The 15722-nt window shown below is 38.6% G+C and overlaps 3 protein-coding genes across 3 annotated transcripts; 2 read left to right on the top strand and 1 right to left on the bottom strand.

Annotated features, from left to right (window-relative positions):
- Nucleotides 1-3936: 3936 nt before the first annotated feature.
- tmx2a (thioredoxin-related transmembrane protein 2a) lies at nt 3937-7323 on the bottom strand (the record flags this gene model as incomplete). The annotated part of the gene is made up of 8 exons (XM_079892719.1): nt 3937-4448; nt 4527-4656; nt 5151-5216; nt 5284-5390; nt 6096-6172; nt 6303-6416; nt 6515-6575; nt 7135-7323. The coding sequence occupies 8 exons, from the start codon at nt 7321-7323 to the stop codon at nt 4206-4208; spliced, it is 987 nt and encodes a 328-aa protein (XP_079748845.1). The 3' UTR covers nt 3937-4205.
- Nucleotides 7324-7399: 76 nt separating this feature from the next.
- On the top strand, nt 7400-12633 carry pmf1 (polyamine modulated factor 1). Its single transcript, XM_079892721.1, has 5 exons — nt 7400-7737; nt 7826-7931; nt 9621-9721; nt 12127-12322; nt 12418-12633. The coding sequence occupies exons 1-5, from the start codon at nt 7550-7552 to the stop codon at nt 12484-12486; spliced, it is 660 nt and encodes a 219-aa protein (XP_079748847.1). The 5' UTR covers nt 7400-7549; the 3' UTR covers nt 12487-12633.
- A 520-nt stretch (nt 12634-13153) lies between these two features.
- On the top strand, nt 13154-15507 carry med19a (mediator complex subunit 19a). The gene is made up of 6 exons (XM_079892720.1): nt 13154-13524; nt 13643-13765; nt 13912-14045; nt 14141-14237; nt 14310-14404; nt 15267-15507. Exons 1-6 carry the CDS (start codon nt 13305-13307, stop codon nt 15330-15332), a joined length of 735 nt encoding a protein of 244 aa, XP_079748846.1. The 5' UTR covers nt 13154-13304; the 3' UTR covers nt 15333-15507.
- The last annotated feature ends 215 nt before the right edge of the window (nt 15508-15722 follow it).

Here is a 15722-nt window from a genome sequence, read left to right as displayed (position 1 = left end):
AACGTTAAAGGAACACGCCGACTTTTTGGGACTTTAGCTTCTTCACCGTTTCCCCCAGAGTTAGATAAGTCCATACATGCCCTTCTCATCTCTGTGCGTGCCGTAACTCTGTCTGACGCACCCACTGCTAGCCTAGCTTAGCACAAAGACTGGAGGTAAATGGCTCCAGCTAGCATACTGCTCCCAATAAGTGACAAAATAATGCCAACATTTTCCTATTTACATGTTGTGATTTGTATAGTCACAGCATGTACAAATAACAAGGTCACATGAGACATCTTCTAACCGTATACATACTGGGAACTATATTCTCAGAAGGCGAAGCACTGCTTATGGGCGGAGTGATTTAGAGAACATACAAAAACGTTCACATAATGTTTGCTAAATTAATGGAATGTGTTTTCGTTTTCTCTGACTTTTAGGCGCCATTTACACGACACCGTTTTTTAAAAGCGTAAAACTTTTTATGCGTTTTGGCCGTTCATTTACACGACAACAGCTTTGAAAATGGACCTGAAAACGCAAACTTTTTGAAAACGATACAATTATCGTCTCCGTGTAAACAAACAAACAAAAAAACACAAATCTGTGAATAGGCCTACTAATTGATCACACAACAGTCAGATTGTTTTTTTTCAGTCAGATAATTCGTTCAATGACGTAACTGAAGCTGCCGCTACTTGTGTCTTTTTATATTATTATTATTATTTCCAGGGTAGGCCTATTACATCAAGCAGAAATCATTAAATAATGTACATTACAAAATATATACTGTATATACACTCACCTAAATTATTAGGAACACCACATGTTTGACCCCCTTTCGCCTTCAGAACTGCCTTAATTCTACGTGGCATTGATTCAACAAGGTGCTTAAAGCATTCTTTAGAAATGTTGGCCCATATTGATAGGATAGCATCTTGCAGTTGATGGAGATTTGTGGGATGCACATCCAGGGCACGAAGCTCCCGTCCCACCACATCCCAAAGATGCTCTATTGGGTTGAGATCTGGTGACTGTGGGGGCCATTTTAGTACAGTGAACTCATTGTCATGTTCAAGAAACCAATTTGAAATGATTCGAGCTTTGTGACATGGTGCATTATCCTGCTGGAAGTAGCCATCAGAGGATGGGTACATGGTGGTCATAAAGGGATGGACATGGTCAGAAACAATGCTCAGGTAGGCCGTGGCATTTAAACGATGCCCAATTGGCACTAAGGGGCCTAAAGTGTGCCAAGAAAACATCCCCCACACCATTACACCACCACCACCAGCCTGCACAGTGGTAACAAGGCATGATGGATCCATGTTCTCATTCTGTTTATGCCAAATTCTGACTCTACCATCTGAATGTCTCAACAGAAATCGAGACTCATCAGACCAGGCAACATTTTTCCAGTCTTCAACTGTCCAATTTTGGTGAGCTCGTGCAAATTGTAGCCTCTTATTGCTATTTGTAGTGGAGATGAGTGGTACCCGGTGGGGTCTTCTGCTGTTGTAGCCCATCCGCCTCAAGGTTGTGCGTGTTGTGGCTTCACAAATGCTTTGCTGCATACCTCAGTTGTAACGAGTGGTTATTTCAGTCAAAGTTGCTCTTCTATCAGCTTGAATCAGTCGGCCCATTCTCCTCTGACCTCTAGCATCAACAAGGCATTTTCGCCCACAGGACTGCCGCATACTGGATGTTTTTCCCTTTTCACACCAATCTTTGTAAACCCTAGAAATGGTTGTGCGTGAAAATCCCAGTAACTGAGCAGATTGTGAAATACTCAGACCGGCCCGTCTGGCACCAACAACCATGCCACGCTCAAAATTGCTTAAATCACCTTTCTTTCCCATTCTGACATTCAGTTTGGAGTTCAGGAGATTGTCTTGACCAGGACCACACCCCTAAATGCATTGAAGCAACTGCCATGTGATTGGTTGATTAGATAATTGCATTAATGAGAAATTGAACAGGTGTTCCTAATAATCCTTTAGGTGAGTGTATATATTTCATGTTTCTCGTATTGCAACGAGGACTTGCTCTCTTTTGTTTCAAAGTAACTGGCGCCATTTTGTGTTTTATAACCAACATTTTAAATACTACATCCATTTAAACATTCAGGGTCAGTAAGATTTAATTTTTTAAAGGTGCATAAAATTTATTGTTACAAAAGTTTTCTATTTCAAATAAATGCTGTTCCTTTGAAATATCTATTCATAAAAGAATGCTTTTGCAATTTTCACAAAATTATTAAGCAGCACAACTGTTTTCAACATTAATAACCAAAGAGAAAATATCCCTTATCATCCTTGCCATTCAAATCAGGTTTGACACTGTAAATGTAAGGAAAGAGCCCTTCATAAATGCCCCAATTTCTTTGTGAGACACTTGGCTCCATGACATTTAGAATATGGCATCATACTGTGAAGGATTTCCAAACGTTTTCCGCTGTTGTTGTTACCATCCTGCAGCCGGAACTGAAGTCCAACAGCACTCCTTTTTTTTCCACTCCCCGAGAGGAGTCACAGAGGCCTGCTCTGATCCGCACAGCGGGCAGTGCCAGCCATTCGCCAAGTGAAGGTCTGCTGTGTCAGCCTCAATCTGTCTCTGTATCCTCGGCCGTGCCAACACGCTGTCTGCCAGGTGCCATGATGCTACAGTATACTCAGACCCCTCTCTCCAGGCTTCAGAGGCAAACGGGAGCAGATAATAAGACTCACAAAGATTCGCATGTCAATAGAAAGAGAGAGAATGACTCATATTGGCTCATATACAGTACATATAAACAGAGTCTAATACAGATGGGCTCAGACAGGGAGGATTACTGTCTTTTTTGAAGCTGTGCACAGGAAACATTGTTTCATGGCCTACTGATCAAAAGTGTGAAATAATAATTGATAATAATCAGAAATGTTTTTTGAGCATCAAATCATCATATTAGAATGATTTCTGAAGGATCATGTGACACTGAAGACTGGAGTAATGATGCTGGAAATTCAGCTTTACCATCACAGGAATAAATTACATTTTAAAAATACATTCAAATAGAAAGCCATTCTTTTAAATTGCAATAATATTTCAATATATAGTACTGGTTTTACTGTATTTTTGAGCTAATAAATGCAGCCTTGGTAATCACAAGAGACATCTTTCAAAAATATTTATAATCGTAAAACTATATATGTTCTTAACTATATATACACACTGGTAGTATGTGTATATATGTATATGATCTGAAAATATATACATCTTTTATCTTATGCTCCTGCTTCAGCTGTTCATTTCAATAATGAACTTCATATGAGGTTGCTGGAATTCCCTCATTTCACTAATGTTTTTCCTAGTGTGTTGATTGGATTTGCTGCTCAATTTAAAGGGACAGTTCACCCAAAATATTGTAATTTATCACAAGGCATATGGGGTTTGAAAGACATGAGTATGAATAAATGATGACAGCATGCTCATTTTTGGGATATTCCTTCAAGACTGTGAAATATCAGTATGAATAACTAATGCTGGATCAAACATGATTTACTCAGCAGTTTTAAAACTTTCAACCTCAAAGGCAAATGTAGCATAAAATAAAGCCTGAGTCAGGAGTGTTCGACCATTTGGAGGCCAAGAACTCCTTGGTGGATTGAGAGATGGATCAGGGACGTCCTGTTTGTAAAACTGACTGTTACATTTTAAATGGCCTATAAAACGCGTATAATGTCATCCTCACGCATTTACATAGTTTATGACGCTGGCATTATATAATCGCGGACAGGATTTTATCTTTGGTGGAAGTTAACTTAATATTGTGTTTTTGTTTAAAGCCTAATATTTTTTTTAGATCAAACAGTGATTGGCAAACCCCCTGCAGTACCACCCTGACTTAAGAGAATAATGCAGCTTAAAAATGATTTTCCTTGTGAGTGCAAAAAATGAATGCAAAGAGGCCTAGTTCAAACTGTACTCAATACATTTATTATAAAAGCCAGAGGTCACAATGTGATATATGAAAGCTGAAATATTGCAGGTTTATGTGTTGAATGACATAACTGTTAGATTGTTTTCCTGAAAAGTTGTCTGTGAACTAAAAGTCGTAGTTAAGATTAGCAGGAAAAGTCTTCCACATGCGAGGCATTTAGATGTGCTGCACTATTAGGTCTAGAGGGAGAACATGTGTGTTGGCTTCATGATGCTGAATTCATGTGTCAGTTCAGTTCTGTGTCTTATTTGTCTTTTTTGCTCTCTGGTTGCTGCTCCTCCTCCTCCTCCTCCTCCTCCTCCTCTTCCTCCTCCTCCTCCTCTTCCTCCTCCTCTTCCTCCTCCTCCTCCTCATGAGGGCCGACTAGCTCCTCATCTTCAGGATCCTCCTGCAGGAGTGGCTTTGGTTTCTCAGACTTCTCTCCCTTGCTGAGTTTCTTATATTTTTGGAATATCTCATTGAGATTAAACTCTCGAATGATATTTTCCTGTAAAACACACAAGCGAATGTTTTAGAGAAGAATAACCAATTGCTCTGTATATCTTGAGAGTGTTGGAGTTTGTACCTCAGTGAAGCTCCACCCAATGGCCCGTCCCTTCTTGTCCACCAGAGGGCGCCGCATGAGTTCTCGGCCACCCTGCAGTAGCAGCAGGGAGGGCAGTTGCTTGCAGAGAGGCGAAGGGTTTACATTATACCTGGAATGAGAGCACAGGACTGTCAGTGTTGTCTTTAATCATAACTAGTATAGCAAGAGATATATCTATTAACAAGACTGTTGCTACAAATATGTTGAGGTTAAAGCCCAATCGAAATTGGACAGATCTTAATTTCTATGTAATACTGCAGTATTTATCATAAATTATTTATCAGTGCCTATCATTCGTTTTTTTATAATTCATGTGCCCTCGTAATCTTTAATCAAAGTAGCTTCCAATCTCTCTTATTGCGTCATCTCTTCTCTGATGATGTGTTTAGTGGCGTGAGGGCGGGGCAACCTGTCACTCACATCAGATCCACCAATAACAAACCACAACCATCCAATCAATTCCCCATGGACGAAAGTCCCGCACTACATTTGTTCTTGTTCGAGAAGCCGCTTCACTCGGATATACGCCACAATATAGGGAAGAAAAGACTATTGCTACTTCTGTTTCATGCCGACTTTGAAGAGAAATAAAGATGGCTTTACCTCTCGGCAACTGCTCCGTATTGTCCAATGTCCACTTTTCCAAATTTGAGGCCTAAGCAGCTATAGCTGTTGAACACAGGCAAAGTCATTAACTTCATTAAGAGCAGATGTGTGTGTTAGTAGTGTGACTTACTTAAGTGAGAGGTCAGCAAAAATGGGGGCAAATGACTGACACTCTGGAGACCAGTTGGCATAAAACTCAACAATCCATGTCTCACGACCGTCCCTTTGCAGTTCTTCCTGACATTGTATGGAATAATGTGCACATTAGTTTCAGTTCATGACATAACATGACATAAAATTAAATAATGTGGAATCTTTAGTAGTAGCAGAGTTTATACTAATGTAACATGGCCTCAAAAGTTTAATGGTAGGTATATATCCATGACTTGACCGTGGGACACATGGCATGAGACGTAGCTCTTGATATTGACCCATAACACCATGAACCGTGAGAGGCACATACACACAAACAAACAATAATCCACAAGGGGAAAGGATAGACACAATTTTAAATAGATAACTGAAACATGATAAAACAACTAATTATAAAGAGCAAAATAACTAAGATCATGGACAGAACAACAAATCAACATAAACGCATGAATTGCAAATTTCAAAATAAAAGACATGACACAGATCACAGGAACCTGACAACTGCAATGTATTGTCAGATGACTTGTATAGCTACTGTCTATCAGTACCATGTGATATCAAATTTAAGGTTTTTTTTTTTTTTTTTTATATCGAGAATGTACAAAAATTATGGCAAATTGCAAATGATTACACTGAAAAGGGGAAAAAAAACATCTTGATGCTTGTTTTAATATAAAAACAAGAATATAAATATTAAAAAGCAGAAGTGTTTGAGTGTTACACATGCATATCAACATGCAAAAGAAGATATTGGACAAATATACTGAAGTCTGACTGAATTTCACTTACATCTATAGTCGAGTCACTGAAGTATTTGATGTACTCGGGGCCCATGTGGGTCGGTGGTTTACATGTGATCAAGAACACTGTATAGAGAAGCCACAGTATCAGAATAATGTAATATCGCACATCACAGAATTATGCAATGCTGTTATTTTACGAATCACGTGTGTACTCGTGACCATTTCCAAGTGTGTCTTATTTTCATTTATTTACCCACACACAGCGAGAGGTAGAGAAGGCCCAGTCTCAGGTCCACTCGGAAGAACAGCACCACGTTCGCCACCTTACTGAAGAGAAATATGTTCCCTATGTGTTGCTCCACGGTTACTGAGAGGGAAAGAGATCAATCCTCAATTCAAATAAAGCACCATCCATGTACATATTTTTCATGAATATCTATTTGGTGGTGTGTAATCTGAACTTACTTGCTCTGCGGTTCTTCATCATGACAATGGCACTGAGAAACATTAAAATCTCCACCTCCCTCTATAAGGAACAATAATACACATAATACAAATAAATAAACACATAGGCTATATAAAAGTCTGGAAACATTACCATTGACTCATCAATGAATCCTGAAAAAAGTTTCACATGCAGGTTCCAAAAAAATATGTTTCCAACTTTGATAATAAATCATCATATCAGAATGATTTCTGAAGGATTATGACATCTTAAAAATCAGCTTTGATCACATCAATAAAGTATATTTTAAAGTATATTCAGATTGAAAACCATTATTTTAAATTGTAATAATATTTCACAATATTACTGTTTTTTTTCTGACCGGTACTGTATATATAACAATGACATTATTGTAGGCTGTAGGATACACTTAGATATTGCGTTTTGTTTTATTTACAGGGACAGACAGCACAGCATGCAGCAGTACCAAGGTCCAAAAACATGTCAGTAGTACCATGTTACTTTTCTGCTCGTGCAAGTGTAAAGTGTTATTAAGCTGCAATAAAGTTATGCTATAGTAAAACATCTTTATATGAGCATGACAGTTTCCTGAAGGCTGTCTCTGAGCTGCAGCACTGACCCAGTCGAAGGCGCATGAGTTGTTGTCTTCTCTCTGAGAGGGCAAATGCTCGCACAGTCCCGGGCAGCGGCGCACGAGGGGAAACGCCAGGGTCATCAGCAGTGACAGCAGGTAATAGGGCCGATAAAACCATTTATAAATCTTTGGAAGATGGTATAAAGTGGAAACAAGGCCTCTAATTAAACTCATTGCTGCAGCCGATGAAAAAACCAACTCCCATGTGGTAAAGGAAAGAGAAGGGGAGGGTAGAAATAGATCATAAGACAGCTGAGGGGTGAGTGCGGTAATATGAACCTTCAGACCAGATAAGCGCGTTTCGAGAAAACGATTTGAACTGGCAGCTGCTCGCTTTCCGTAGGGTGACGCGCGCGTGGTTGGCGGGGACTTTTGTAAATATCAACAGCTAGGCAGTAACATGGAGGAGTCCGAGAAGAGCAGCGAATCTGTTTCAGCTCAACATAATGCGGAGAAAGTCGGTGATGTTTCGTCTGAAGCGTCGACTCGTCGCAGTGACTCGGTGAAGTCATCTCAGTCCAAACCGAGACTCAAGCTCTTCAGTAAAGTGATGGAGAAGAGTCTGCAGTGGCTGCTGGACAACGCCAGGTAACCCGGATAATGCCACTTAATCCGCATTCAGACTGGTTGGTTTTGTTGTCTGTTACTAATAAGTTAGTTGCACTCTGTGTGTCAGTTTCGATAGGTTTTCCCACTATTTCCAGCCGCTGTCAAAGCAAAACCCTCAGCTGACTGAAGCCATGCACAAACAGTTCATCAGCCAACTGCAGACTTTAGTACAGGTAATGCGTGCACGCTACAGATTGTGTGTATTATATATTTAAAACAGTGTAACGGCCCTTGTCAATGATTGTGTTTTGTATTTGATTAAATTCTACTAGTGTGTATTTTTTTAACCACATATTTCTTTCCAGGGTGACTTGTAACATTATGTCCAAGGACTAAGTTACAGATGAAAAATAGCCTTTGGCTAATTATGGTGTATTTACGGAAATGTTTTATTAATGTGCAATGTCCCTGTTTACTAACTAAACACATAAAATAACTAGGGCTGTCAAAAGATTAATCGCGATTAATCGCATCCAAAATAAAAGTTTGCTTTTAATAATATATGTGTGTGTACTGTGTATAATTAAATTTGTATATATACATACACACACATGCACGTATATATTTAAGAAAAATTTGTTATTTATATATAAAAAAAATTATATTTATATATAATATAAACTATATAAATATATATACAGTATATGTATGCAATATTCTTAAATATATACATGCATGTGTGTGTATTTATATATACAAAATAATTATACACAGTACACACACATATATTATGTAAACACAAACTTTTATTTTGGATGCGATTAATCGCGATTAATCTTTTGACAGCCCTAAAAATAACATAACATAATCAGAAAGAGCTACAATAATACAGCATTTTCTCCACCATACAATATATTTTTTAATTAATTGCATTCCATTTAGGAACACAAGTCATCCAGCTTTTATTAATATGATACTCTAATATCGATCTAGTTTACTGCAGTGCTAAGTCAAGTCAAGTCATCCTCATTTATATAGCGCTTTTAACAATGTAGATTGTTTCAAAGCAGCTTTACAGACATAAAGTGTAATAGAGATAAGGTAATAGAGATTGAGTGTCTCATAGCAGCCGCCGAGCGAACGAGTTATATAACATTATAATACAACTTTCACACACTCAAATGTAATTTTAGTGTGATTGTTTTGACCAAGTAAAACAGCAATGCATAACCCCACATTTTAAATTCCTCAAGTGAAGTGGCCTGTATTAGGAGTAATTCAGCGCTTGCGACTGTTTCATTAGAAGGAAATAAAATCATGTGAATTTAAGTGTTCAAACGTAGGCTAACTCACAAAGTTCAGGGGCGAAGGAGGTGGACGCAAAACGTGAGGCATGTTAACGTCCCAGGCTCTCGACTACGCCCTGCTTCATAGCACAGTAATGTTAATAAGACTTTAATACATTAGCTCACCGATGAACACGATTTCTGCCTGAGTCCCATCGGACTGCTTTCCATCGGCTGTGGAGGTGAAGACGACGACTCCCATGATGCCTCCCTTAGTCATGGCATCATCAAACTACGCCTTTGTTATTGTTTTGAATAAGTGACCTCTAGCGCTGAAACTTACATACTGTGCCTTTAATTGTCATGAAAATAATGTCACAATTAAAGTAATCTTGATGGTCCTAAAATGGGCTTCATTTTCATTTTCATTTTCTTAATCCCTCCCACACACATTCTTGACAGTCTTAAGTCACACTATCTACACACAACAGATTACACGTGGGTAATTTGATGGATTGAGCGGTGTAACATTCAGCAGTTTATTTGATCAGAACGTTGCTTTATGTTAGCAGTGTATCTGTGCACAGTTTTAGTAGTGATCATTCTAATCATGTTTTGTGTTGGTGATGTGTTCAGAAAGAAATTGACACTGTGATTGAGGAGGGCGACATGCAGGTGAAGCTTGAAGAGTTGGACAAACTGGAGGAGCTTGCTAAAGACACGCCACAAGCTGCATGGTGAGCTCACAGACTGATGCTCTCCTGACTCCACTGAGTCTTGTTTCTACAATACATACAATAACCAAAATAGGCGTTATTCCTACAATAAAACAATAACATAATATTACTACAAAATAGTTACGTACCATATACAGGATTGTATAATGTATAAAAATGGGGGAAACAGTGCCTCCATTTTTTTTAACAGTAACAATATACAACACAGTATGTGGACTGTGGAGCTAATTCCTTTTAACTCTTAAAGGGATCGTTCACCCAAAAATGAATATTCTGTCATCATTTACTCACCCTCAAGTTGTTCCAAACCTGTATGAGTTTCTTTCTTCCGCTGAACACAAAAGAAGATATTTTAAAGAGTGTTGGTAACCGGACTGTTGACCACACCCATTTATTTCCATAGTAGGAAAACAAATACTATGGAAGTCAATGGGGCCCATCAACTGTTTGGTTACCAACATTTTCCCATGTTTCCATTAGGCCCTCTTGTTGGTTAAGTTGAATATTCAAATATTGTATCTTTTTTTAATGCTTTAAATTAAAGGTGAGGCATGTAAGATTTATTTCGAATATACATTATATTAACCCAGTTTATTGTTCATTGTAATATTAGTATGACATTCATGGGTTTGTCTCCCCCAAATGTGAAAACATTGAGCTTCCCAGGTACCACCAAAACATTAAGAGCGGTCCGCTCAGATCTGTCAATCACTGCTCAACCAATAGTGCGAGTTGGGGGGGGGTGGCCACTGTAGTAAGCGGAGACATTTGGGGTTTTTTTTCAGCCAAAAACTGAAGCGTTACATGGAAAAAGACGTTTAGCTTTTGGGTACAGAAGAGAAAGCAAAAATTCACCACATATAGACCATCAATGATTAAACGGGTCATGAACACGGTAAAGCGAACGGGGCATTGCGCTGTCACACGCTATGATGGACGGTTCAATACAACATCATCATTCACTCGTTCAGAAAGACAGATGTACCAGTTCTGATGTATCCTTTGATGTGTCCAGTGTAGACAGCCTCAAACAATGGTGGAGTGTCATGTCAAAAATGCACCTGGTGCAGATGGGTTTATTATAACTCATATGCTATACGCTCACATTCGCTCTACAGTGTTAACCTAGTCAGTGGCTTAATCATGATGCATAGCAATACAGCTAAATGTATTCCTAATATGTTGGAGCTTTTATTGAAAGTACCTGTTGAGACATCCCTTCAGAAGCACCCATTAGGAGCTGTGTTTGGGGGAGGTGCGAAATTGTCTGAAATATGCTTTATTTTTGTAATTCTGCTCGTGCCACTAGTGTCGCAGAAACTACATGCATCTCCTTTAAAAAACGATCTGTCTTTAAAGGGATACTTCACCGATTAGCATTAAAGGTATAGCGGAGGATTTTCCCGAATTTTAGAAAAGAACCGCCCTCTCCACTTTTTGAAAAAATGCACATGCGCAACACTCTACCTGCTCCCGACAGGGAACGCCTATTAAACGTGTGCACGAGAGAGCATGCACGAGCTAATCATAGCTTACATTAACTTTTACTAGCAGTGATTTTAAATGGATTTCTCCAAATAGCATGCCAAACTTTACCTGTCAAGTAGAAACTTCGTGACTGAGGCATCAGTGGGAAGCCCAACCTGTGTTTTGAGTGCACGCCATCGTGTGAATCGTGTGCACGAGCACGTACGACGGCCTTACATAAACATATCACCAGAATGATTGACACTTAGGAGGACCAATAGTCTTGATGATCCACCCGGAAAAAGAAAATCCTCCGCTATACCTTTGAAGCTTTGTATCAGTAGAAACCCGGTAGTATTTTGGAATGACCGTGCTTCCCTTCCTCATGTCCCCCTGAGACGAGAGATTTCTGTATTGTGTGTCTGGAAAAAAAAACTCTGATGATGCAAAAATTGTCATTTTGTGTCATCGGAGGCTTTTTTGGCCAGAGGCGAGAGACTCCAGCCAGTAGGAGGAGCTCGTCCCGCACGTGTTCGACCCGTCCATAGGGGGATCTCACAATAAAACCTATTTTTTACAGTCTATGGATAAAACGGCGTCTTTTCAGTTTCGAGTCACTAGTAGCCTAGTTGTATCATTTCTTCCGATACTGCCCTCTGTAACCGGTAGGCGTGGCTTGGGAGTGGCCTCATAGGGCAGCAAAACAAGTGCATTCTGGGAGTTGTTGTCTTTCATCCACATGAGCCAAAAATAAATTTTCTGGCTTTTCTCAGTCTAGAAGGCACCAACTTCTAAAATAATTTCACATTTCTACTACATAAATGACCCAATTTAAATACACAATTATCTTTCCAGCGGTGAAATACTACTATCTCTCTCTCTTATCATCCCTCTAAATTAAAGATTTTTGCTTTGTTTTGAACCTTTATATATTGCAGGCGTCCGAGTGGTGTTCCAGAGCAGGATGTGTGCAGTGGTTTAGTGTCTTATTATAAGAAGCAGGAGGAGTACATGCGGATCCAGCTGAAGAAACTCCAGAAGGAGAACGCTGCTCTCGCTCAGAAGGTGCAGGCCGGCCGAGAGAACATCACACACACCGAGCAGCGCATTGCCTCAGGAGTGGAGGAATGGAGGGTAAGAGGAAAAACTGATTTCATTGAGACACTCAAACATTTTCATTGCCATATGTTACCACAGATTCAGCTTTACCCCTTGTTCTCCGCCTGCAGGCATCTCTTGAAGATCTGGAACCAGTTGTTTTGACTCTTTCCTCATCTGAAAACTTCGGGTCTCTCTAACATCCATAGTCTAAATATCTTTTTCTCTCTCTTTTTTTGATTAAGTTAAGATTGAATATGAACTTAATGTGCATCTGCATGGTTTATTGTGTTATAATATGCCAATAGTATGTGTACTCTATTCATTAAACAATTCATGCACTTTTTAAACAGTGTTGTGTTTCATTTGTCTCGGTGGAAAGAATAAATAAATTAAAAAGACACAATTTGCTGTTACTGTAGTACTCAAAGAGAATTATTCCAATGGACAAGATTGTAATATAAATTTAATATTTAAAGAGAAAATATCTACAGTTATTGTTGCTATTATTATTATTTTTTGACAGTGCTGTGTTACCAGTTTTAATAGTAATATTGTTTTATTTGATAATACAGCCCACAAGCATGTTACGGTCGTTAGAAATAAATAATACAAGCTTCAAATTAATTTATTTACAGAAACTAGCGTGTTTTTTTTAAAAAAGGAGATATTTTAAGTTTGTAATGGGTTTTTTTCTACTATGGAAGTCAGTGGGTGCCGTCCGCTTACCAACATCCTTTAAAATATTTTCTTTTGTGTTCAGCAGAAGAAAGAAACTCATACAGGTATAAAACAATATGAGGGTAAGTAATGACAGCAATTTTCATTTTTGGGCGAACTATACCTTTAATAAAATTGAGTGCGCTTATGGTCGTGTCATTATGGCACCGCTGTTGTTGATAATGTGAGAGAGCTGCTTGAACTCAGTACAAAACCCGTGTGACCGGCAGCAGTTCGGGCCTTTTTTTATTTGAACTTTGTTTTATAATAATATATAAATGACTTAATTTCAGGAGTTATGACGGAAATATTTTCATCTTTGTTCGGACAAAATGATGCACAGCCACCCACGGGGCCAGCGGCTTTGGGGTTCGCCCCCGGAAAACCTCCGCCGCCTATGCCGCCCAACCAAGCGCCTGTGGCGGCTCCGATTCCAGCACAGCACGGGGATGAGGGGCCTACACTGCGAAAACCCGGAGCCATGAACGAACCTTTCTATTTACTACGAGAACTGCCTGGTAAATACGTCTGTAGTGTTTAAGAAGACCTTAAAGTACATGTGTGATTTGTAACAATGTTATGTAACATATGGTGTATACTGCATCTGGATCAGCTTTTGTGGTTGTTCTGTTTCAGTTGGAAACGACCTGACGGGAAACACAAACCTCATCACGCATTATAACCTGGAACACGCGTATAATAAATTCTGCGGCAAGAAAGTGAAGGAGAAACTGAGCAACTTCTTACCAGAGTTACCAGGTACAGCAATTTGAGAGAGAGATGCATAATATCCAATGAATTCCGTGAAAGATCTTGCCACAAATGGTGATAAACTGGCTTTTGACATATACAATGGTGTTGTTATCATAGCATTTTGCCACTAAGATGTGTTCTCTCTCTTGCAGGGATGATAGACTGTCCTGGGGTTCAAGATGGCAGTTCTCTGCGCTCTCTCATAGAAAAAAATCCGGTCTGTGGAAACTCTTTCAGTCCACTGACAGGAGCTCTACTCACTGGGTTTAGACTACACACTGGCCCGGTAAACTAGTGCACTAGTAGTGAGCTGCATGCCTAGACAGCATATTGTTTAAACATCTAAAAGCTTAATGTTTCTGGTGTGTGTGTGTGCTGTAGCTTCCAGAGCAATACAGACTGATGCACATACAGCCGCCAAAGAAAAAGAGCAAACACAAACACAGACATCATCGACCGCAGGATCCTCTACCACCAGGTGACGTACTGACCTGAGACATTTTCACATGCTGGCATACGTGCATGCTGTAACCTGTGTTTTCCTGTGCAGAAACCCCTTCGGATTCTGATCCCAAGAAGAAGAAGAAAAAGAGGGATGATGACCCTGATCGCAAGAAGAAAAAGAAAGACAAAAAGAAAAAAAAGGTATGAGATTGCGCAGAACGTCAGGACGGGCTTACAACAGTCCAGCTGGCAAAGTACTTTTGAACAAGATTGGGTCTTAGAGGACAGACTATAGTTTTTTAATAAATAAATACAGTAATAAATACATAAACTTTGGAGGTGGTAAATGAGATGCAGCCTTAAACTTTGCCCTTGTCATGGAAGTGTATATATTTCATAATTAATTTGAAGTTGCAGATTTTGTAATTTCATATTTTCATTCATTTACATTCATAATGTGTATCTAAAACTTTAATCATGCAAATTTAATCAATGTGTAAATGCACTTTCTGATTTTACATATTTATAGCAGTTTTTTAAAGAATTAAGTTATTTTATTTCAATAAAATAAGTGTTGTTACTGTTAACTAAAACAGTAACAGTTTTCGTTAATGGATGTAAAGCTAAAATATAAATATTAGATTAAAAAAACTAAAATGAGAAATAAGGATATATTAGACAAAATAAACTGACAATAAAAGTTTAAGTACTAAAATTAAAACCAAAATAAAACAGACTAAAAATAATATGAATACATTAAAAATATAAAATAAAGGCTAATTCAAAATATTATTAATATTAAATGTATATACTATTTATGTACTTTAATGGTATATAAATAACACTACTATAAAAAATACGATATTAAATGCATAAATGCATAAGCTTTGATATCAATAACATCCGAAATAAAAAATGCCACCCAAACCCCATCCATACGCTGTAGAATATTTCGCCTATAATCTTGCTAGACATTGTAAACTGCTTTGATGCGTCTCTTTTGTTGATCCCAGGATATTGTGCATGCTTTTGAAACGTCTGCTTTACCCTCTTTTTCTCTCAGAATCGACACAGTCCTGATCATCCTGGACTTACTGGATCTCAAACCAACAGCAACAGCCTGAGATAGAACGTGTGTGTGTGTGTGTGTGTGTGTGTGCGTGTATGAAAGCATGTGTTAGAGACCCTGATATGGACCAGTGTGTTTGACTGATGTTTACAAAGACTTGATTGTTGAAGATTTCTGCCATTTCTTTTTTTCTGAATATAAAGAAAACCTGAATGAATAAACTTTGTTCTTTACACATGCTTCAAGTGAACTTTTTTTTTATCCACAGCATGATTGGCAGTAGAAAAAAACTCACATATTTATATCTTCATAATTTGTTTTAGCTCTAAACAGCTCTAACCTAAAACCACTTGAAAAGTTTCATTGAAACAGTCACACATTATTCAGTCAGGAGAGGGCAGTGTTGGACAAAAAACACCCACAGTCAAAAGAGTGGCGTGTGTGCATGTG

Source organism: Squalius cephalus, assembly GCF_949319135.1.
Source record: "Squalius cephalus genome assembly, chromosome: 14".
Taxonomy (NCBI): domain Eukaryota; kingdom Metazoa; phylum Chordata; class Actinopteri; order Cypriniformes; family Leuciscidae; genus Squalius; species Squalius cephalus.
The sequence above is the reverse complement of the archived record's forward strand: the minus strand, read 5'-3'. Positions and strand labels throughout refer to the sequence as shown.